At 45.4% G+C, this 24,112-nt stretch overlaps 1 protein-coding gene across 4 annotated transcripts in view; it reads right to left on the bottom strand.

The window, feature by feature from the left end:
* Nucleotides 1–24,112, bottom strand: part of CSMD3 (CUB and Sushi multiple domains 3) — a 594,298-nt gene that overhangs the window by 286,745 nt on the left and 283,441 nt on the right. For all 4 annotated transcript variants that reach the window (XM_053395420.1, XM_053395417.1, XM_053395418.1 and 1 more), the window contains one exon: nt 21,596–21,720. In XM_053395420.1, coding sequence (XP_053251395.1) covers nt 21,596–21,720 — 125 coding nt within the window. The remainder of the gene's footprint in view (nt 1–21,595; nt 21,721–24,112) is intronic.

The following is a 24,112-nucleotide window of genomic DNA, read 5'->3' as shown; positions in this document are numbered from 1 at the left end:
GTTGTCCACCAGTTGAACAAGCTGCCTTGCATTTTAGGGCCATGCTTTGGAATCTCCATGTGTACTTCTATTGCTCTCCCTAGGCTGCTCCTTTGAGAACTTTTTTAGGCCACTCACACAATCTCTGTGCTCCTTCATTTGCTCTTGCGAGGGCACCTGCAAACTATGCTGGTGCCTTTGATCACTCTCGTAAGGTGAAGGAAATCTTGCATGTGATAATTGACTTTTCCCGCTTTCCTGCACTTGGACAGTTTTCCCCACATTCTCGGCCTGCCTTTCACAATTTTTTTTTTTTGGACAAGCACATAAAACTATAATTACGTAAGTAAAATCTGTGTAAGTTGTGATCCTATTCTCAGAAGCAGGCCTTTTCAGAGGCAGTGCCAAAACTTTGGAATGCTTTTCTCACTGAGGCATTGCTCCCCTCGGCATTGTACCATTTTAGGAGGAACAAAAAGACGTACCTCTTCCACAAGACTTTGGGAAGTGAAGACGTATAATTTGTTGATTATGAAGTAAAGACCATTAAGTCTATTAAGTGTATGGTTCCCCTTATCTTTGTTCTTTTAAATTATGCTGTTTATTTTGTGTTATTTTTTATTGGTTTTAGAAATATGTATCGGTTTGTTTTAATACATTGCATGTGACCATATAGAAGTGTCTGGAAAAATAAATAAACAAGTCCTACTGAATTCGATGGGATTTACACCAAAGTAATTGGGCACAGAATCACATAAGCTGTAATGGGAATACAAAAACCCCAAGGCATATAGGACAAGGTCATGTTGTAGCTTCTTCCCAAACCAGCATTGACCCAGGGAACTAAGGAAGACACAGGGCTGGAGTGGGACTGCAGTTTGGGTTCTTCCCCTGCGTAGCCTGTTGCTAAAGAGCTACCTAAAATGGCTCCTTTTCCACAACAGTAACAAGAGAAGGGGCCACTGGAGAACGTGATGGGATATGGATCCGTTCCTGATCCATTCAGGACTATATAGATGAAACTCTGTGGAGGTCACTGATAAGCAACAAATCCGGAATCATTACCAAATCAATGTACACAGACATTTCACAACTGTTTTTTGTTTTTCTGCGCTAATCTCAATCAAACGCGTAGCAGCAGCAACCATTCTTTAGCAACAGTTGCTTCACAGCAAATGTAAAGCATGGAGGATTTGAGGTGTGAAAAAGCAATATCCCATTGTCCTCCCAGCTCTCTGCAGTTTCATCAATTATCCATTTAGCAGTATCATTACAAAGAGGAATACGTTTTCTCAGGTTTTACCCCATTAGCCTGCAACATTGCATGTTATTTAAACTATTACAATGTCGACCACTTTCCAAAGTTCTTTTGACTGCAGTCTAACGTGGCTCCCTGACTTAGAACTTTCAGAGTGTAACAATCGGAAAGCTTCAAGGGCACCAGCCTCATCCATGTTTTAATTCTTGAGGACAGTCATTTTTGTTGGATGAGCTTAAATAAAATTCTCTTCCTATGCTTGAAGAGTTCAATTTCGCTGCCAGTAGCATCATTATGTTTAGCTTGCTAATGGCACTGCAGTTTTGTTGGTTTTGCATTAATATATTTTTTTTCAAGTACATCACAGGCTCTGTGCTTTCAATATTCTTTTTTCATCATTGCTCTGGACTGAAATGAACTCTAATGATAAATAATGGGCAAACTCTGGCTCTTTGTTGCAAAAACTTTGAGCATTCTATCCTTCCACTTTATGCTTGGGAAACATTAACACTACTTTACCCTATATTATTTATTTTAAGATGCATTTTACATAGAGCTCCTTTCCTCCAAAAGTGTTGGGGCAAATGTTCTTCTGCATTTCTAACCCTGCATTCCAAAGACTTATTCACTGTTTCGTTTCCATGGTTGATTACAATTGGCTATACCACCTACTCTCATAATATTTTCTCATTACCGTATTTTTTGCACCATAACACTCACTTTTTTCCACCTAGAAAGTAAGGGGAAATGTCTGTGCGTGTTATGGAGCGAATGCCTACGGATGGCGGGGGGATCTGCTGCAGTCGTGAGCAGAGGATCCATGGTTCCCCTTCCTTCCCTCCTCCGTGGCTTGCTTTGAAATAGCAAAGCGGGAGAAGACCCGCTGAGTGGGGAGGAAAGAGGGACAGAGAGCCTGCTTGCTTTAAAGGAGCAAAGTGGGAGAGGAGAGGAGCCTTCTCCTATTATACCCCTCTTCTGCATTATTAACAGCATCCTTCTCCACCCACCCCACGCGTGTTCCTTGTCCCTTGAGTGCTTTTCCTTCCCTCCCCACTTAAAACATGGTTACAAAGCACAGATCCACATGGATCCTCAGGATTTTTGCACTGGGTCACCCCAAATTCACCATCAGATCACATAGCATGTCCATGGCTACAGCTTCCACCAAAAAAATCACGCACCCACTGTTGCCTGGGGCCGCAGTGGTGCAAAAACGTGGTTACAAAGCATGGATCCACATGGATCCTCAGGATTTTTGCATTGGGCTACCCCAAACTCACCGTCAGATCACATGTCTGTGGCCACAGCATGAACTACAAAAATCATACACCCGCTGTTTCATTTAGAATATTTTTTTTCTTGTTTTCCTCCTCTAAAAACTATGTGCGTGTTATGGTCGGGTGCGTGCTATAGAGCGAAAAATACGGTAATTAGATTCAACAGAATACAGCTATTTTAAAATCAAAGGTTTGTTACAATAATATTTCCCAACATCTGTAACGTAATTCTGAAAACTATGGGGGTTTTTTATGTGATCCCAGAAGCAAAATAAAGTTCTTTCAGAAAGATAATTCTGTGCATTTTAGAATCTATGTTTAATCTAACTCTCCTCCCCATAACCGAATTATCCCAAATTTTAACAGCCAGTTTTAGACATCTGGTACCTTAGGATCTTTCCAGAGATCCTAGAAAGGATATAATTTTTGCATCTACCAGTAAGGAATTAACCATAAGAACTAAGAAGAGTTCTGCATCCAGTATCCTGTTCTCTCAACTGCCAACCACATGCTCAAGGCAAACCCACAAGTAGGGCATGAACTCAGCAGTAATCTCGCCACTTGCGATTTCCAGCACCTGTTATTTAAAGGCATGTTGCCTCCGACAGTGGAGGGAAAACATAGCAATTGTGGCTGCTAACAATGAATAGCCTTATCCACCTTGAATTCGTCCAATGCCCTTTTAAAGCTATCCAAGTCGAGGGCCATTGATTTACTATGTGAGTTACCTATGTAAAGGTAACTCACAATTTGTGCACATTTAACTTGTGCACATACAGCTTCATGCGCTTGGCAAAAAGAATTTTTAAAACTTAAGAAGGGAGCAGAAAGGGGGCAGGTGTCCAGGAAAAAAAGACTTGGCCAATCCAACCCACCATTGAGCCCAATGTGTTTTGATTTATCCAGATTTTGGGCTCTAGGTGCTATCCCCAAAATGTAATCCCGGTGAAAATTGAGAGTCGTCTGTACTTACTTTTGCTTCTCCTGAATCTTTCAACTAATCCTGGCTCAGACACTTCTACCATTGGTACAAAAACACCTGTACATGGTGTCTGTTTGTAAATGACTTTCAAACGTGTGCTTTACCCTATAATGCTTTGGCCTCTTTGAAATGCTATTCTGTGCCCTTGCAATTTTAATATCTAGTTCTGTATTCCAATTCGGGTTCAAAGGGAGTCTCATCCTTTTGTGTTGGCTGAGTTTCTCCTGAAACATTCCCCTGTCTGTCTGATGTTATAGAGCCATATATATTGCTGTAACTGGAATTCATTATTTATGATTAAATCTACTTCGTATTTTATTATTTAAGTTTTGATGTTACTGTACACCAATAAAAACATCAGTTTAAAGTGCTCATACATAATATTTTGCTATGCTAACAGGCTGTTCTCATGCATGTTTACTTGTAAGTATGTTTCTTTAAAGAGGATGTGTTCTTCAGGAAGTTTACATAGAAATTCAGCCTAGACATAACTATTATAGGTGAAAGTTTTGCTTATACAGTCGTACCTTGGAAGTCGAACGAAATCCATTCTGGAAGTCCGTTAGACTTCCAAAATGTTCGAAAACCATCATACATTTTCTAGCAGCAGCTTCTGATTAGCTGCTGGGGATTATTTCTGAGCAGACATCCATAGGACTGCACAAGTAGTTTGTATATCTGAAAAGCAGTGTTAAGTTAAATTTCATTTTTTTAAAAAAATTCAGAGATTGAACTGTTTCACTGCATTGTATGAAATTACTGAAGAACTGGAAGGAACAGAAGCCAAGAAGTCCTTAAATGTGTCCTTTATGTTCAGTGCAGTTCTCTGAAGAATCAATATTTTTGAACTGATAAAGAAAACTGCATATATGACCTAGTTCTCTTTGACCCTCTGATTGCCCTTCAGTGTAGTCTCTTTTCAAAATCCAGCCAGCAATATCCAATGAGTTATTAAACAACTTTGCTTATTAGCCCTTTGATTATCTGAAGTGCTAATGAGAATTACTATATTGAAGAGAGTGCAAACTCTAACCCACAATCTATTTCAGTCAATGGAAAAGCACACATTGGTTATAATGGTTCAGACTGTATCCAGACCCAAAATCAGAGTTCGGTTCCTTTCCTGCTGCTGCTACCAGCAGCCTCCTTGTCCCAGAGGAATGGCACCCCACACCTTTTTGTTCCAGTATGTTTTAAATTAGGGCTTGCTTGCTATTTCAGCCCTGTAAGACTTTCATAAGAAACCTGTACCATCCACCCTTTCGCACATTGCTGTCCCTGTGCTCACAGTCTTTGTTCTCTTCTCTCCTGCTCCTTGGGAAAGGAAATAAGAACTTATTCCACGACACAGGGTGCTGCATTACTGTGTTGTACGGGCAAATTCATTGCCTTCCAGATCCTGAACTTACAGCTGTCATGCTGAGTCACATAACTGCTTCAAATATAACTAGGGCCCTCTCCAGTAAAGGTAAAGGGACCCCTGACCATTAGGTCCAGTCGTGACCGACTCTGGGGTTGCGGCACTCATCTCGCTTTATTGGCAGAGGGAGCCGGCGTACAGCTTCCGGGTTATGTGGCCAGCATGACTAAGCTGCTTCTGGCGAACCAGAGCAGCGCACAGAAACGCCATTTACCTTCCCGCTGGAGCGGTACCTATTTATCTACTTGCCCTTTGATGTGCTTTCGAACTGCTAGGTTGGCAGGAGCAGGGACCAAGCAACGGGAGCTCGAACCGCCAACCTTCTGATCGGCAAGTCCCAGGCTCTGTGGTTTAACCCACAGCGCCACCCGCGTCCCTCTCTAGAGGGCCCTCTCCAGAGTGGTGTTTTATTATGGGTGTGGATTTCTAGAGGTAGGCTGAAGAACCCATTTCAACTGGTCCCATGGCACTGGAGTACTGTCTGCCCTGTCCCAGTTCTGTGTAGATATTTTAGAATGAATTCATGCATATTCAAAAACAAACAAACCCCAACAACAACACCTGCGTATAATTTCTTGACTGAAAAGAACAACAAGCCGATCTTGATGGCTGCCTTTCTGTCTCCTCTTGCTTGTTTTACAAACGTAACTGCAGCTGTTCACAAGTCGTTAGCTAGCCCATAGGGCTTCTCCCAGTATATCTATGGAAAATACAGAAGCAAACACCCCTGGGAGCAACACAGTTTGATGGAGTGCCATCACCTCTCAGGGGGAATTGTACTGGAAGAAGCATCTCTGCACCCACAATTCCTGTGTACTAGCTAGCCATTTGCAGGCAGCGGTACACTGTTGTTGCTTTTAAAGAAACAAGCAAGAATAGCCAGAGGGGCAGCCCACAGACCATATCGTATAAGATCGGCAAGGTAATTAGGAGATCAGGCAAGGTGCAGATTCTCAAGCAGACACATAATCCAATCTGCACAGTGCAAATGGATGTCTCTGCATCGGAATTCACTTTTGCCATATCTCTCTCCCATCCCTGGTTAAGTTGCATGTGGTAAGAATCCTTCCTTTGACCAGGAAGCCTGATTATGCAGGATACTGGATCACTAGGGGAGTTTTAACTGCATTTGACTGAAAATGGTTAGAATCTGCCTTCACACCTTTAAATTATATATGGGAAAGTCAGAAGTGGCATGGGGGAGTCTGCTCTTCATTTTACGCCCACATGCATTCCTTTGTTCCCTTTTGGAGTACTTAAGTATTTCATCAAAATAAATGCATTACAGATATGCAACCTCACCATTGTATTATTATCTGCTCTTATTCTACACACACATTTTCTAGCTGTTTATGATGGATGCTCTCATATCGTTACATAGGAATCCAGGAGGGTAACATTTCTCCAATGAAAATAGGGACATCCCATTCCATAATGATATTTTTACTATGTATACCCCACACATCTTTCTGAGTTGCCCCAGCCAATCTGGGCAGCTTCCGACATAAAAAAAACCCATAATAAAAAATTAAACAACAACAAAACTTCCCTACACAGAATTGCCTTCAGGATTGGATAACTCCATACCTTCCAACATTTCTCCAATGAAAATAGGGACGTCCTAAAGAAAAGTGGGACATTCCAAGATCAAATCAGAAACTGGCACAGTTTCTCTAAATCAGGGACGTCCCTGGAAAATAGGGACACTTGGAAGGTCTGGGACAAATATTTAACAGAATTGCAAACAGTAACTCACTACCTCCACAGAATGTCATGTTTCTTGCAGGGGCACGGAAGAAAAAATGAATATCATAAAAAAGTGGTTTATGCTGGGGAGTTCCTCAAGCTGTGTGGCAGTAACAGAAAATCTGAGGCTTATCTTATAGATCACAAACTACAACCCTCCAGCGGCACACAGCAAGCAGTAGTAAATCAGGAGTTCCTACAGCTTTCTTTGCTAAATTGAAAGCAAACACTTAAATGGAATCCTCTCTATTTTTAATGAAAATCTTCTTTAGAATATTATCTGCTGTCATTGCTCAAAGAATGCTTTAATATCATTTAAAAGTAATTTATGAGCAATGCATTATATAGCAATAAGATTTTATTAGAACTATTTTTACTGAACAATAAAGTCAGCTTTAAATGAATTTGATCATGTCAGGAACACAGCATGTTTGTAATAAACCTGCATGCTGTTAACAAAGTAAATTATTTTTAAGCAAGATGAATCCTGATATAAAATGCAATATTTTAATAGAAAAACTGGAGTGTGTGCTTCAGTGAATAATATGTACATAAACAGATTGGAATTTCTTAGGTGACTGGTTGGTCTTCATTTAAAAAATAAAATAAAAATCTAATAGTTATTTCATATTTACTTCCAACCAAAAAAATAAATTAAAATATAATGTCCCTTGTTTCTTTGTTATCATTTATGTATAGATCTAGCTCAGTCATGTCCAACTCCCAAGACACTGCAATCTACTCCATATATATATATATATATATATATATATATATATATATATATACATATATATATATATATACATATACATATATATATATGCCATGGTGGTTCAGTTTTTTGGAGGGAGACAAAGTTGTTGAACTTGTTTTGGGGTTGTTGAGCTGTTTTGGGTGGGGGCTATCAATCAGGATCACACGCTCAACCAGGATCAACCAGGGACACCCCGCGATTGACTGGTAGATCGCGATCAACTGGTTGGACATGCCTGATCTAGCTGCATGAATAAAGCAATGTATGGATGCTGTAATAAAAAATACAAGATATAGAAATGAGAGGAAAAAGAAATATAAGTTAGAAAGCCCAATTCTTATAAAAATGGTAGTCACACTGTCTTGAAGATGTAACTTCCCCAAATGTATGTTTCTTTCAAGTCCTTTTTATTCAAAAATGAGTACAGTCCTGCACACACTTAAACTGCTAAAGTGTGTTCTCATTCATGAAGAGCATGTTTTGTGGTGGGGGCTAACAAGACACCCACTGTTGCTGGGCGGGGAAAGAGTTTGGCCACCATTATCATTGAGCTTCCTGTTGCTAAGGGAGATTTAAATGTTGCCATTTCGTGATTGACAGCCATAGCCTTTAAATACCCTGCACGCAGCATTAAGCTTCCTCCTTTTGCTGCACGCATCGGATCACCCTCCCTCCCTCCCTATTTTCAGGGTTGTTTGCTTGACCTTGCTATGCCTGTCATGGGGTCGTCTGCCTTTGGGGCAGGGGCCCAGTAGGAATTTTGTCCATTTGGCTGATTGGCTGGTGCCATTTGGTTTTGCCTACTGTGTAACAAATCGTCACAACTTGTAAGGTTGTGGTTAGGCATTGGTTTAGGAATTGGTTGGTGGAGGGGTATGGATTGGCTGTGCCTGCCCCTCCAAAATGCTGCTGCTGCAGGGTTTTCCATTAAAGGAACCCAGGGGCTCGCCATGCTTTTGTCCGAACCCTGTCAAGGGGCTAGGGCCATGCAAGAGCCCCTGGGGAGCATTTGGGGAGAGATGAGGGCATGGTACCCAGCTCCATCTCTCTCCCCAAAATGTTTTCCCTTTCTGACTTTGCGGGTGTGCGAATGTCAGTCTGTTCCCGTGCAGGGTCAGATAGTCGCAACCAATGCCTAAGCAACTACTCACATTGCTCTCTTAAAAAACCTACAGCCCACAGATTGGGGTCGGGGTTCTGAGGTTCTCAAGAAAACCAAGTGTTTACTCAGGGACTGCAAGACAGCACCCAGCTTATTTGACTCTCCCCGGGGGGAGAAAGCACTTTCTTTCTCCACAAAGATCTCACTCAGTTTAAACAGCCAAGCTGACTTCTGAGGTAAGGTATTCCACAGCTGCCTGGAATGGTGAGTGAGATGTATCCTGTATCAAGGGAAGGGAACTGTTTTCAAATAAGAGCCTTGGAGCCAGTCCAGGGTGTGGCAATTTTCACACACATAAATCGGGCCTGGAAAAAACAACAACAGCTCTGGTTATACCTAGGGGAAAGAAACTTTCCTTCAGAATGACCACTTCCCCCTATGTTGGGTGCAATATTTCCTATACAGAATTGCCTTCAGACAGCTCGGGGGTCGGATATCTCCACAGTGGCAAAGCTGCATGCTCCGCTACCGGGGGAGGAGAGCAGGCGGGGCGGGGCTGGTGCCCCCCTGGGGGCATGACGTGCCTTCCGGGGGCATGACGTCCCTCCCGGGGGCATGGTACGCCAGCTGCGGGGGTGTGGTAAACATCCTGGGGGCATGGTATGCCACCTAAGAGGTCATGGTGCGCCGTCCACAGGGGCTTGATGCATGTTCTGGGGGCGTGGTGTGCCGCCTGTGGGGGCATGGCGCCCAGTGCATGGGGGTGCCTGGCACGTGTCCGGGGGGGCGCCACAATGGCACCCTACCGGAATAGTGGTGCCAGGGGCGGTTCGCTCCCTCCGCACTCCAGTTCCTCCACCAGTGTATCTCCATACCCTCCAACATTTCTCCAATGAAAATAGGGACATCCTAAGGAAAAGTGGGACATTCCAGGATCAAATGTGAACACAATGAGGCTTACTTCTGAGTGACCACACTTCTGCACTATGGTCAGAAAGTAACAACAATCAAGAAGAGAATACAAGAGGAAAGAGAAATGAATGTTGTAATTGAGAGAGAGAGAAAGGACACTGTTCAATAGGAATAGGGTTCTGTTCAAAAGGGCAAGTCAGATAAAATTGGGAAAGGATTAGAAAATAAACTGTAATATGATAAAATATAAAACTGGGGCCAAAGGATTCTGATGAGAAGGAACATAGAGATTAGAGGAAGAAGGAATGAAAGAAAGAAAAGATTAAATAAAAGATGCTAGAAGGTTGAATTCATTACAAGAAGAGATGGGGTGTTGGTAGCTGGTATAAAACATTTACTGTATATTAATGTTTCCTCATGTTCAGACTGTATCTTAGAACAAATGATTCAGTATTGAAAATAACTCCAAAAACTACCAGGCCACAAATAATCAGTTGGCTTGCCTGCTGCTCACACAGCAGTGTGAACCAAAACACACACATACACATACCCCTTAACAAATCCTTTAATCTCACACTCCTGAAAGTAACAGTATTAATACAGCTGCTTGGCGCTTAGAGGATTAAGAAAGAAGGAAAAATCCAAGCTGGAGAAAACCATATTTAACATTTCCCTGAACTGACTTCAAAGAAGCGTTTCTCCAATAAGACAAAAGTCTAATTCGGATGCTGCTGCAAAGGTCTCTTCCCTCAACCCACCCACCCCAACATGGGCTGCAGAGATAGGGGGAGAGAGTCAATTTTATTGTATATAGCCAAAGGCCTTTATAACGGACGACAGAGAATCAAAGGAAACTTTCGTATATAATCATACAATGTAGCCTGTAGCAGTTTACAACATAAAAAAGAAATTTACAACATTAACCTTGGAATCTTAGTTCTACAAAGGCCCTGCGTGGTTGTGGGGAGGTCTCAAGGTAATGGGGCCTTGAGTGATTGGTCTTAATTTTTTTTTGGGGGGGGGTGTCAAATAGAGTAATGGGCGGCAATGATGGATGCTCTGTCTTGGTTGGTGTTCTAATCAGAAATCCAATTTCTAAGGTCACGTGGGCTAAGGGCTAAGTAGTTCTCCGTTTGAAGATTATAAGCCCTAAGCTTACCTTGGCACTTTTGTGCCCAGGTCCCTTGTCCTTGGTTGCTCTAACTGTTATGTACTGAGTTGAATAGGATCCAAAAGGCAGAAGTCTGATTGGTCCTAGAACAATAGGATTCAGAATAATGCAGTCTGATTGGTCCTAGAACAAGAGGGTCCAGAATGCAGCAGTCTGATTGGTCCACAGGAGCCACCCAATCCAGCTCCAGCTGGAAGTGAATCCGCAACCAGAATGGCCTACAGGTGAATCCCGGAATTAGCCAATCACTTGGGGCCCATTGTGTAAATAATGTATATAAAGCAGACATTCTAGGGGAACTTCCATTCCTCCTGACCACTATGAGCTGAATAAAGAGCATGAAATCCACTCTCGACTCCAAGTATATTTCCACAGAGCTTAGTAAGAGTATGAACCTTGAAGGCTTTTAGCCTGTGCCAGTATCTTAGATAGACTAGATCAATTCTGATTGCTAGCAAGGGGAGGTCCAACTCAGCTCTGAGGCAGGCTGCCGGTGTCCCACAGGAAGTCCCCAAATCTGCCTCATAAATCTGCAGCCCATATGACTAACCATGAGATTCTGGCCCATGCATGTAGGAGTTTCCACATACAAAATTTTATGTGTGTGCCACACGCAGCCCAACCCTATGAGTGTTAATTTTCAAGTGGCCCCCGCAGGGTTTGACTAGGCTTGCTCTCCTTTACCTGAACAAACTGCTTCAAAATAAACATGCATAGTTGGGTGGCATGCATACTTGTGGTACGACAAGGTTAAAGCACATAAAGCATTTAAAAACCATATTGTCAGGAAAGCATTGTTTAATGTCTGGATAAGATATAAAGACTTATTGGAAAATAAAACCCCAAGGTGGTTGTCACCAATGGAAGCGAAGGCTCAGAAAAAGCTCAATATGGAGGCCAAATGGCCGAAATATTGGGAAATATTGGAACAAGAAGGAGACAAATTGAAATTGCAGAGTTTTGAGAAATTAAAAGATAAAGTGCGAGACTGGCTTCATTATTATCAAATAAGAGACGCCTATAATTTGGACAAAAAAATTAGCTTCCAGGTGGAAAAATCAAAATTGGAAACTGAACTGTTAGATCCCAAAACTAAGATACTTTCAAGAATGTATAACTTGCAGTTAAAATGGAATACGCAGGATGAAATGGTTAAATCTGCTATGATTAAATGGGCACAAGATATTGGTCATAAAATTATGTTTGCTGACTGGGAACAGTTGTTGTCAGAGGCTCAGGAGCAGAAGAGCAGGGGAGAGAGCAAATAGAGAGCGGAGGAGAGGAATCAGAGGGGAGCGTAGGGGAATATGACAGTGGACCGAGAGATTCCATGAGCTTCTCCAGCGAATCAGAAGATTCCCAGGAGGGGGCGCCTATGGTAAGGGCGAGGCGAATCCCAGAGGGGACGATCCATAAACAAGGAACCAGAGGGGAGTCCCAAAGGAGTAGCGGAGGAGTAGGGCCAGTTCCCCCACCAGAGCACAGTGGGGGGGAAGAGTCACGTGAGTCAGGACCAGCTTCTCCTCCATCGGGGAGTGGGGAGACGGAGGGAAGGCCAGGTCCAGCTAGCCTCCCCGAAAGGGGGAGCAGTGACACAAGTGTAACGGTCAGAAGGAAAGTGGGAGGCTGCGCGCGCGCGCCAAGTTCAAATGTGGAGGAGCGCGGGACAGCAGAAAACCCGGATTGGGAGCCAGGTCCTAAAGCCCGAAAGAGGGGGGGGAGGAGTCGGGAGAATCAGCGTCAGAAGAATCTCGGAGGGCTGAGACTCCGACTAGCAGAAGGACCCAGAGAAAGAAGGAACAGAGGAAGAGGTGGAGTAAGGCTAGAATCTTAAGCTGGTGTCAGGGGGGAGGAGATTCAGATGGGACTTCTACGGTCTGACGGATAGATGTAGCGTTGCGCGCTGCGCGTCTGGAAATGAGACTGAACTTCAATAAAGACTTTTAAACTTGAGCAAGAAGCAGCGTTGGTCTTGTGTGAGCTGGGACCTTGGGCAGCGCTGACAGTAAGTCCCATCTCAATAACTCTGCAAGCTCACGAAGATAGGCAAAGATGACTACAGAGGAAAAAGTCAAGCAATTGCAGGAAGCGGTCTCAACGCTCTACGCAGAATTGGCTGCGTCTAAGAAAAAAGAAGAAGACACAGCTGCGCTCTGCCAGGATCTGCAAGCCAGGTGGGACAAATGGGGAAAGGAGGGGCAGCTGGGAGCCAAGCCGGAGGGAGTTGCCCTCGGGAAAAGGGGGGCGAGCCTTGTGACCCATTTTGACGGGAACCTGCAGCAGTACCCTAACTTCAGAGCAGAAGTAGTTTTCGTGCTCAATTTGCTTCGGAAAGATTTTAGAGATGAGGAGGAGAAAGTGGGTTTCATAATCACTCATCTGCATGGGGAAGCTAAGTCGTGGCTGCGAACCTTGTTACGCGAAAATGACCCCGCCCTCAAAGATTCAAGCGCCTTTATTGGAGCCATGGACGCTTGCTTTAAATCAACGGTGGATGTGGATGTCGCTAGAAGGGAAATGCATGGATTGCGGCAAGGAAAAGCGACGGTGCGCCAGTATCATTCCCGCTTTTTTGGGTTAGTAAATGTGCTGGGCTGGCAGAAGGACTCAGCTGCCGTCAGGGATCTGTTCTGGGAGGGGCTGAATGGAGCCGTGAAAGATGAGCTGGCGAGGGGAGAGAGACCCCAAAATACAACAGAAGTAGTCCAAAGGGCGCTCGCAATTGGGGTGCGCCTGGAAGAACGCCCGTGGAGCAGGGAGGAGGGGTGAAGAGCACACACGTCAGTTAGAACGACTCCCTTCCTACCCAGAGAGACAGAGCGCGCTCAGTCCACGCCTCCTCTGATGAGGGGAGAGGAGCCAATGGAAATCGGAGGTGCAAGGGCTCAGACAGCAAGCAGAGCCCAAACACCAGGAGCAGTCAAGGCGAAGGCTCCTAGAGGGAGCAGGAAGTGTTACATCTGCGACAGTGCACTGCACATGGCCAAAGAGTGTCCCCAGAGGCTCCAGAAGCACACTGCAGCCTCAGCAACTGTTAAAGGAGCAATTCAGCAGGGAGCAGAGCAGCAGGGAAACGGCGACGCCTGGTTGGAGATGGAGGCACTGGGGCTCAACCAGGCGAGTCAGTGAAGCAGTCCCCAGAGATTTTGCAGCCCACAGACCCCCTCCCACCCAAACCAGTGGTGCAACTCACTGCATCGCTCCAGCTGCCCGATGGGCTCACCCTGGAGGTCCCTATTACCATTGACTCTGGTAGCAACGCAGACTTTGTAGGGTTGGACTTCGTCAAGCAGCATCGCATAGCACTCCTGCCAGCCACGACGCCCCTAAATGTTGTCACGGTAGATGGCAGGAAGATACTGGGAGGAGAGGTGGTACAGCAGACACCGCCTCTGGTGATGCAAATTGGGAACCACCGTGAAGTCATCAGTTTCAACGTCACCCACCTGTCAGACACGCCCATAGTGTTGGGCATGAGTTGGCTGGATAGGCACAGCCCGGCATTAGCGTGGTACCAGCGGCAATTGACCTTCTGCTCTTCCTACTGCGCAGCGCATTGCATCCAGACCTGCCAGGAAGAGGAGGGGCAAGAGGATGAACCGCAGCTACACCTAGGCATGGTGCAAGCGGTGCCCAACAAGTACAAGGCCTTTTTGGAAGTCTTCTGCGAGAAGGAAGCAGACAAGCTGCCTCCCCACAGACCCTACGACTGCAAGATTGACCTCCTGCCAGGGGCGACGCTGCCGACTGGGAGGCTGTACTCCATGTCTGAAGACGAAATGCAAGAACTCAGGGAGTTCATAGATCGCAATTTGAAGCGGGGATTCATCCGGGAATCCAAAGCAGTGGGGGGCAGTCCCGTGTTTTTCGTGAAGAAGAGAGACACGCCCGAACGGAGGCTCATAGTGGATTATAGAATCATCAATTCCAGGACAAAGCCCACAGCATTCCCCATGCCCAAAATTGACGACCTGCTCGCGACGGTGAGGAAGGGACGGATCTTCACCAAGTTGGATCTACGAGGGGCCTACAACCTTATACGCATGCGGGAGGGCGACGAGTGGAAGACAGCCATGTTTACGTCTTTAGGAACCTATGAATACAGAGTCATGCCGTTTGGTCTCCAAAATGGCTCCCATTGTTTCCAAGCTTTCATGCACCACGTGCTAGCGGGACTCCTCTACAAGAAGTGCGTCTGCTTCTTAGATGATATCCTGATCTTTTCGGACTCGCAGGAGGCGCACGAGGAGGACGTCAAGGAGGTCCTGCAGAGACTACGGGAGCACAGACTTTACGCCAAACTGGAGAAGTGCCAGTTCGACACGACAGAGGTGGATTTCCTGGGCTACAAGCTGTCCGACAAGGGACTTGCCATGGACAGCGCCAAGGTCCGCTCAGTGTTGGACTGGAAGAGTCCACGCAACCGGAAGGAGGTCCAGAAGTTCGTCGGTTTCGCCAACTTTTATCGCAAGTTCATCAAGGGGTTCGCGAAGGAGACGGCGGCCATCACGGACACCCTCAGCTCCAAGAAGAAGAAGTTCACCTGGACGGACCAGGCGGAGCAGTCCTTTCGGAGGCTCAAGCGTCTCTTCGCGTCCGAAGAACAGCTGCTACACGTAAACCCCAGCAAACCGATGAGGGTTGAAACGGACGCCTCGGACAGAGCGGTGGGGGCGGTCCTGTTGCAGCAAGATCCGCAAGGGGACTGGAGACCGTGCGCATTCTACTCCAGAAGCTCAGCGCGTCGGAGCAGAACTACACCATCTGGGACAGGGAGTTGCTGGCTATTCATGCAGCCTTCAAGGCGTGGCGGCACTTCCTCGTCGGAGCCAGACACACAGTGCAGGTTCGCACGGACCACAAGAACCTGGAGTACTGGCGCACGGCGAAGTTCCTGAACCAGAGACACATCCGCTGGGCGGAGTTCTTTGCAGATTTCGATTTCCGGATAGAATACATCCCGGGAGACAACAACGTCATGGCGGATGCGCTATCCAGGAAGCCGCAGTATCTCGAGGAAGCGGCACCGGCAGCGGCCAAACACATTTTCGCACCAGAGGTGTGGGCGTGCGCTTCAGCCGCAGTGGACCTGGACGCAGTCCGTCGCGCGCTACAGGCGGATTCGTTTGCGCAATCCAAGATGGAGGAGGTGCGAAACGGCACAGCGAGGGACGGCGAGTTCCAGATACGCGACGGACTACTCCTCCGCAAAGGGGCTCTCTACGTACCGGGTGACGACCTTCGCGCGAGAGTCTTGCAGCAGCTGCACGACGCGCCCAGCGCGGGGCACTTCGGCAAGGACAAAACGGCGGAATTAGTCACCAGGGACTTTTGGTGGCCCAAGGTGCGGGGAGAAGTTGCGGATTACGTTTCCAGGTGTGACACCTGCCAAAGGGCCAAGCCAGTACACAGGAAGCCGGCGGGTCTGCTGGAACCGCTGCAGACGCCGCTCGAACCATGGGAGAAAGTGGCCCTGGACCTTGTTACAGATCTGCCCAGTTCGCGAGGCAAAACAGCGGTACTCGTGGTCGTAGACCTCTTCACCAAGATGGCGCATTTCATTCCGTGCGCGAAGGTGGCCACAGCGGAACAGACCGCCAAGCTGTTCATAGACCACGTTTTCAAAGCTCACGGCCTGCCGCAGTCCATCCTGTCCGACCGGGGCCGCCAATTCATCTCGAACTTCTGGCAGAAGCTGCTGGGCATCCTGAACGTCAAGATCAACTTAGCGTCGGCACGACACGCGCAGACCAACGGACAAGCGGAGAGGGTCAACGCCATCATGCAGCAGTACCTGCGATGCTACGCCAATCAACAGCCCTCGACCTGGGTGGACTACCTACCGCTAGCCGAGTTTGCCTACAACAACACGAAGCACGGGTCTACAGGGGTGACACCGTTCTTCGCCAACAATGGGCGCCACCCCAGAACCTTCCCGGGGTTGGAGACCGAGGCAGAGGGGGAGCCACGGGGGGCAGAGCACTTAGCCGCAGAGTTACAGGAGGTCCATGAGCAACTCCGAAGGCACTTGGAACTCGCGAAACACGCCTACAAGATGCAGGCAGACAGGCACAGGAGGGTTGGGGAAGACATACAGGTAGGGGACTGGGTCTGGTTAGCAGCTCAGGCAGTGCCAGCCAGAACGCTAGCTAAGAGGAAGCTAGGACACAAGCAGCTGGGACCTTACCAGGTCGCGGCACAAATCAATCCAGTGGCCTACCGGTTGACACTCCCGGAGGGCTCCAGAATGCACCCAGTCTTTCACAGGTCAGTGCTCACGCCTTACAAGGCGCCCCACAGGTTTCAGGCGCCAGGGACCGCACCAGCTCCACGTAGCCCATCGCCAACAGGGGAGGGACCACAGAGGGCGACGCCACTCAACGAGGTCACAGAGATTTTGGACTCCAGATGGGGGGAAGAGGGAGTTGAATATCTCCTCGCCAGGGAGGGTACTCCGGCCAGCGCCAACGAGTGGGTGCCGTGCTACGCCATGGAGGAGCATTATCTCAAAGACGAGTTCCATTCGATCTTCCCACACAGACCCATGCCGGCGGAGTATTTCGACGACTGGCTTTTCACACCCACACTGTCAGCCAGCACGTTCCAAGGTTTCTCCTCAGATGAGGAGCCGACGCCGGGGATGAGCTCCCCGGAGGGGTCGCTCTCGGGGTTTGCCACGGACCGCTCCTATTGGTGGGACACTCAACCAGAAGTGGGGTGGAGCAGGGAACTGCTGAGGGGGCCCTTGCACACAGACTCACCCGAGGGACCGGGTGGAGAAGTGGACATGGATGTGTGGGGGGAGGATCTTGGTTTTGAGCACGACAGCAGAGAAATGGAAGCAGAGGAAGTCGACGTCGACGAACCCATCGTGGGGGGGCCTGATCCCGCTGGCCGGTTGCACACCAGGGGGAGAGAACGGAAGCCAGCACTCACACCCCCAGCGCTGGAGCACCTGGAACCCACACCCGAAGAGGGGGAGGGGGGAAGGGGGGGCTTCGAGGGGGGGATGGATGTCAGAGGCTCAGGAGCAGAAGAGCAGGGGAGAGAGCAAATAGAGAGCGGAGGAGAGGAATCAGAGGGGAGCGTAGGGGAATATGACAGTGGACCGAGAGATTCCATGAGCTTCTCCAGCGAATCAGAAGATTCCCAGGAGGGGGCGCCTATGGTAAGGGCGAGGCGAATCCCAGAGGGGACGATCCATAAACAAGGAACCAGAGGGGAGTCCCAAAGGAGTAGCGGAGGAGTAGGGCCAGTTCCCCCACCAGAGCACAGTGGGGGGGAAGAGTCACGTGAGTCAGGACCAGCTTCTCCTCCATCGGGGAGTGGGGAGACGGAGGGAAGGCCAGGTCCAGCTAGCCTCCCCGAAAGGGGGAGCAGTGACACAAGTGTAACGGTCAGAAGGAAAGTGGGAGGCTGCGCGCGCGCGCCAAGTTCAAATGTGGAGGAGCGCGGGACAGCAGAAAACCCGGATTGGGAGCCAGGTCCTAAAGCCCGAAAGAGGGGGGGAGGAGTCGGGAGAATCAGCGTCAGAAGAATCTCGGAGGGCTGAGACTCCGACTAGCAGAAGGACCCAGAGAAAGAAGGAACAGAGGAAGAGGTGGAGTAAGGCTAGAATCTTAAGCTGGTGTCAGGGGGGAGGAGATTCAGATGGGACTTCTACAGTCTGACGGATAGATGTAGCGTTGCGCGCTGCGCGTCTGGAAATGAGACTGAACTTCAATAAAGACTTTTAAACTTGAGCAAGAAGCAGCGTTGGTCTTGTGTGAGCTGGGACCTTGGGCAGCGCTGACAGTTGTGGACCACCGGTATGAAATTTACGGCATGTAATGCCTTAAGAGAGAATATTATGAAAATGATATATAGGTGGTACATGACACCAGTCAAGCTTGCAAAAATATATCATTTGCCCGATAACAAATGTTGGAAATGTAAAGAAAATGAAGGTACATTCTTTCACCTTTGGTGGACGTGCCCAAAGATTAAGGCTTTCTGGGAGATGATCTATAATGAAATGAAAAAGGTATTTAAATATACCTTTCTGAAGAAACCAGAGGCCTTTCTCCTGGGCATAGTCGGCCAATTGGTGCCAAAGAAGGATAGAACTTTCTTCATGTATGCAACAACAGCAGCAAGAATACTTATTGCAAAGTATTGGAAGACACAAGATTTACCCACCCTGGAAGAGTGGCAGATGAAGGTGATGGACTATATGGAAATGGCGGAAATGACTGGCAGAATCCAAGACCTGGGAGAAGAGCTGGTGGAAGAAGATTGGAAGAAATTCAAAGACTATCTGCAGAAGCACTGTAAAATTAACGAATGTTAAATGATGTTGGATTGAAAATAAGTGGTATTAGCAACAAAGTTAATAAGAATATGCAAAAATGAATTGATAATGGATGAAAATATAGAATTATAAAATGTCATGATATAGAGTTAAGATAAATGAAAGAGGGTAAGGATTTGCTGACTTAATTATGTAAATGGGAATACAAAAAGGGGAGGTGTGAGGAGGTCAAAGAAACAAGCAAAGGAGTTTAAAGTTATGAAAAACGGATTTGTTTTTAATTCTTTCTTATTTTTTCTTTGTCTTTTGTATGTTGTATTTTTTATTTTTACTTTCTTCTTTTATGTATTGTTGAATTTATGCTTTTGTAAAACTTTAATAAATATTTCTTAAAAAAACACACAAAATAAACATGCATAGGAACTGAAATAATAAACTGCACCCCCAAAATAATTTTTTTCTGTCTGTTTGATCTCCATAGGGATATGCAAAGAGTGAATAGATAACCAACTTGCCAGTGCCCGGCCCTGTCATAGTTCTGTCCAGGTAAGCTATAGTGATGCTGGAGTCAGGAGGACGGCACCACAGCTGTGCCCCCCCCCCCACTGGTTGCTACTGCATAGCAGGCAACTGATTTAATAGCTGGCATGTAGGAGTCCTTAAGTAGTGCCTCTGCTTTTCCCTTTAACATCTGTGCTATTCTTCAGACAGTATATCCACTGCTTGGAAACACTTATATGTGAGCAACTGCTGTGCACAATTGAGTTCACTAAAACTGCAGCTCAGCTATGTGTTTGAGGAGATCCAATTTTGTATAAAGACTCATTAACAGGACAGGAGTTAAAATGGAGAAAGAGAATCTTAGAATGATAGAATTGTAGAGTTGGATGCGACCCCAAAGGTCATCCAGTCCAACCCCTTGAAATGCAGGAATCTCAACTAGATCATGCATGAGAGATGGACATTCAACCTCTGCTTTAAAACTTACAGTGAAGGAGGGTTTACCACCTCTCGTGAAAGTCTGTTCCACTATAGAACAGCTCCTACGGTCATAAAAGTTCTTCCTGATGTTTAGTGGGAATCTGCTTTGAAGCCACTGGTTTGGTTCCTAACCTCTGAAGCAGGAGAAAACAAGTTTGCTCCATCTTCTATGTGACAGGCCTTTAGATATCTGAAGATGGCTATCATATCTCCTCCCAGTCTTCTCTTTTCTAGGCTAAACAGACCCAATTCTCTCAACTGTTCCTAATAAGGATAGGTTTCAAGACCTTTTATCATCTTGTATGTTTATTTAAAAAACAACAACACACCTCTTCCCAACATTGCTTAGAACAATAATGAGCCAGACTGGATCTACATCTAGGCTGGATCTACATTGATCTTTTAAACATTATTAGAATGATCTATCTTTCTATCTATCATTCATAACATTTAACATGCAGTTTCCCTATTGTGGGTGACGCCCTCTGGTGTCACATTTTAATAACACATTCTTAATGTTATAAACCACACGTGTAGATCCACCCTTACAGCGTATTGAAATGGTTATGGCTTTCAAAGAACTGCCAACGCTTGGCTAAAGTACAGTGGTACCTCTGGTTACGAACTTAATTCGTTCCGGAAGTCCGTTCTTAACCTGAAATCATTTTTAACCTGAGGTACCACTTTAGCTAATGGAGCCCCCCACTGCCACCGCGCCGCTGGCATGCAATTTCTGTTCTCATCCTGAGGTAAAGTTCTTAACGCGAAGTACTAGTTCCGGGTTAGCAGAGTTTGTAACCTGAAGTGTTTGTAACCCGAGGGATGAAGCTACGAAAGCATGCCGAAAACTGGCTCTGAGAATGGTGTGGGAAGAAAGGTTCACATTATTAGAAATAAATAGCAAGAATAAACAACAGAATTCCATGTTACCAAAGAATTTATTATCCTCTTTAATTGTAAGAAAGTTTAATGCAAAAAGTGAAGGATATACAACTAAATTGACAAAGAATAGTGTCTAGTCCAACCTCTTTCAACACTGGCATGTCCTTAGCAATGAATGATCAGTGGACAAATGAAGCTCCTCAGTTCAGGGGAACTGGGAAGAAGAAAGGGAGAAACACTGACTCCTGGTAAGGCAATTAGTTTCATTCTTTGTGGCACTAAACCAATCAGCACTTCCAAATGAGTTCCTGGGTCTACAAAATGCTTTCAATCAGCACTTCCACAACTTGAGACTTAGTAAACCAAACTGAACATATAAGCCAAATACTGTGGCCTGGCTGGAGCTTCACAGCACTTACCATTTTACTGTCCTGATCTACAGAGCCTCAGAAATAATAATGTGTGGCATGGCTCTAGCTATAAAGGGAAAGTAGTTCAAGGCTTGCCTTTGGCATGTTAGGATTTGGGGACAGTGCTTTCTCTCTTTCTTTAATCTAGAGGGGAAGCAGCAAGAGGGATGACCTAAAGAAGCATATAAAGGCTTTACATTCTTTTAAAGTAATGTTTCTTGTAAAGTAAACCTGTTATCACATTGTGGCGTGACAGTTAGAAGGAAATGCAGTGAACCAAATCTGTTAACAAGTAAACGTACAGCAATTAGAAGGAAACAACAGAAATCACTAGTCTGCATTTCAACAATATTTTCAGGTGATTGTTATTAGGATTTTTGTATTTAAAGGAAACTGGCTAGCAGTACAAATTAATCATATTTTTTTACCTTTGCATACTGGTCTGTGATCACTCCATGCAGCAAAAACCTCTGCTATTCTTTGACAAGTGATGCTTTTTGCCCCTTGTAGTACATAATCTTCATCGCAAGAAAACTGCACTGTCGCATCCAGGCTAAAATTGAGCATGTCAATAAAAAGAGGGGCACACAATTAATATTCACCATAGTTTTCTAAGTTATACACATAATTCTGCCTTATTTCTATTGATTTTCTATTCCATTTTCTCAGATACTTTCAAAATTCCAGTGTTTGTCAAATATCCTCGCTTTAGGAACTGCAAGCCTAAATTGGATTTGCATTTGGATGTACATCCCCATTCTTAAATCCCTAATTAGCCAGCAGCAGGCCTCCTGGACTTTCCTGCAGCTGCACTCCAAAGCTGTGTACCTGCTCCTTCAGAGTAAGTGCAACCCTATCCAGAGCAGAAAATCGACTAATTTATTGGGCATAAGAATCACCCACCCATAGGGCTCTACAGCTTTCAAGTTTGCTTTTTTTATTTTAAGGAAGCATCTATAACTTTTTATGAATCTCATGAATATCTGGGCACATCTTAAAGTCCTATATCATGCATGGCTACTCACAAGTAAATTCTAATTTATTCTGTCGGTATTATTTCCAATTAAGGGTACTTGGGATGAAGTTTTTGGTTTCATGCAAGGGTCAACCGCACTTGATTTTTACTGCACAGTTCTAAAATGTAAAGGACCCCTGGACGGTTAAGTCCAGTCAAAGGCGATAATGGGGTTGTGGCGCTCATCTTTCAGGCCAAGGGAGCCGGCGTTTGTCCACAGACAGCTTTCCAGGTCATTTGGCCTGCATGACTAAACTGTTTCTGGTGCAACGGGACACCGTGACGGAAACCAGAGTGCACAAAAACGCTGTTTTCCTTCCTGCTGCAGCAGTGCCTATTTATCTACTTGCACAGGCGTGCTTTCAAATACTAGATTGGCAGGAGCTGGGACAGAGCAACGGAATCTCACCCCATCTGTGGATTCGAACCTCCAACCTTCTGATCAGCAACCCCAAGAGGCTCAGTGGTTTAGACCACAGCCCCACCCACGTCCCTTGCACAGTTCTACCCTCATGTGGGGTCCAGGGGATGCTTAACCAGTTATGGCCAAACTTGGCCCTCCAGCTGTTTTGGGACTACAGTTCCCACCATCCCTGACCACTCGTCCTGTTAGCTAGGGATCATGGGAGTTGGCCATGCCTGCAATACCTCACTGCTTGGATTCTGATCCATATCAGGGTCCTGGTGTCTGCAATTTCCAATGCAAAAGGAAGTCCCATGGAAATGAACGGGACCTTTTTTTGCACTTCAAGTTGAAGGTGCGGGGGATAGGGATATCAATTAAATTTCCCCCTCCCTTCTTCTGGGTGATTAAATCTTGATTTAAGTAGATTTGATTTCAGTAGATGAAGTGCAGGCTGTTTAAATCACTGATCTACCCAGCAGCTATGCATAAGACTGGTTGCACTGAGATTTGAAGTGATACTCAAGGTCAGCAGTACACCTACTGAAATATACCTGCTTGCCTTACTGTTTCACAGGCAAGTCTAAAATCATTATGGAAATGCAGTTAAACACATGAAGCCTTTCCACTCCAGTATGTATATATAATATTTAAATGTATATGATAACTAGCTGCAGAGACTTGGGGCAACTAACTGTGGAATAGAAATGCAAATAAAATGAAAGAAGCTCCAGTGAGTAATGAAATCCTTATGTTTCTGCAAAAACTTCCTATATATATGAAATAGCATACACATATGTATATATTCAAAATCCAAAGCACTGTAGGGTAGTTTTAACCTATAAATAAATTATTATGTTTATGTTACCAATATATGTGTTTGTATTTTTCAATTATTTAAAAGTCCTTCAGAAACATCTTCTTATGTTTACTATATTCACAGATTTATTTATTTATTTATTAGTATGTTTCCTCTGGGTGATTTCCAGATTTTCAAGAACTCGGTGTTTATGCACACTTCATTTTGAGGTCCTTTGTAGCTTAAACTTCGAAATAATACAGTAGTACAAATTTGGAAGTGAACATCATAAAAGTGAATTTGGCTTTCAGTTAAAAGGGTCAAAAAGTTGCTAGAAACATGAATAGATGAAGTAATCATAATCTTTTTTCGTATTTTAACTTTTTCATGTTTTAAAGTATAGCTGTAATTTTTTTCTTCATTTTAACTTTTTGTAAACTGCTATGAGGTTGGGGTTTCTTACAATTTGTTTCATAAATTTTAGGAAAGAAATAAAATACATTAATCAGAGAACTGCCATCCGGCTGCTAAACTGTTGCAGTGAGGGGTGTGCTGTGGGTTCAGATAATTCTCGAATTCTAAGCAAAGTTGGTCACTTGCTGTTTCGCAGGTGAGCACATTCAAAAAATGAAACACTTTAGGTAGTATGTCTGCAAAAATTGAAATGCTTCTTCCCAAGTTTGTCATGTAAGGAAAATGTCAAAATAAGGAGAAGTGAGAAGAAGAGT

This window comes from Podarcis raffonei, chromosome 7, assembly GCF_027172205.1.
Source record: "Podarcis raffonei isolate rPodRaf1 chromosome 7, rPodRaf1.pri, whole genome shotgun sequence".
Taxonomy (NCBI): Eukaryota; Metazoa; Chordata; class Lepidosauria; order Squamata; family Lacertidae; genus Podarcis; species Podarcis raffonei.
The sequence above is the reverse complement of the archived record's forward strand: the minus strand, read 5'-3'. Positions and strand labels throughout refer to the sequence as shown.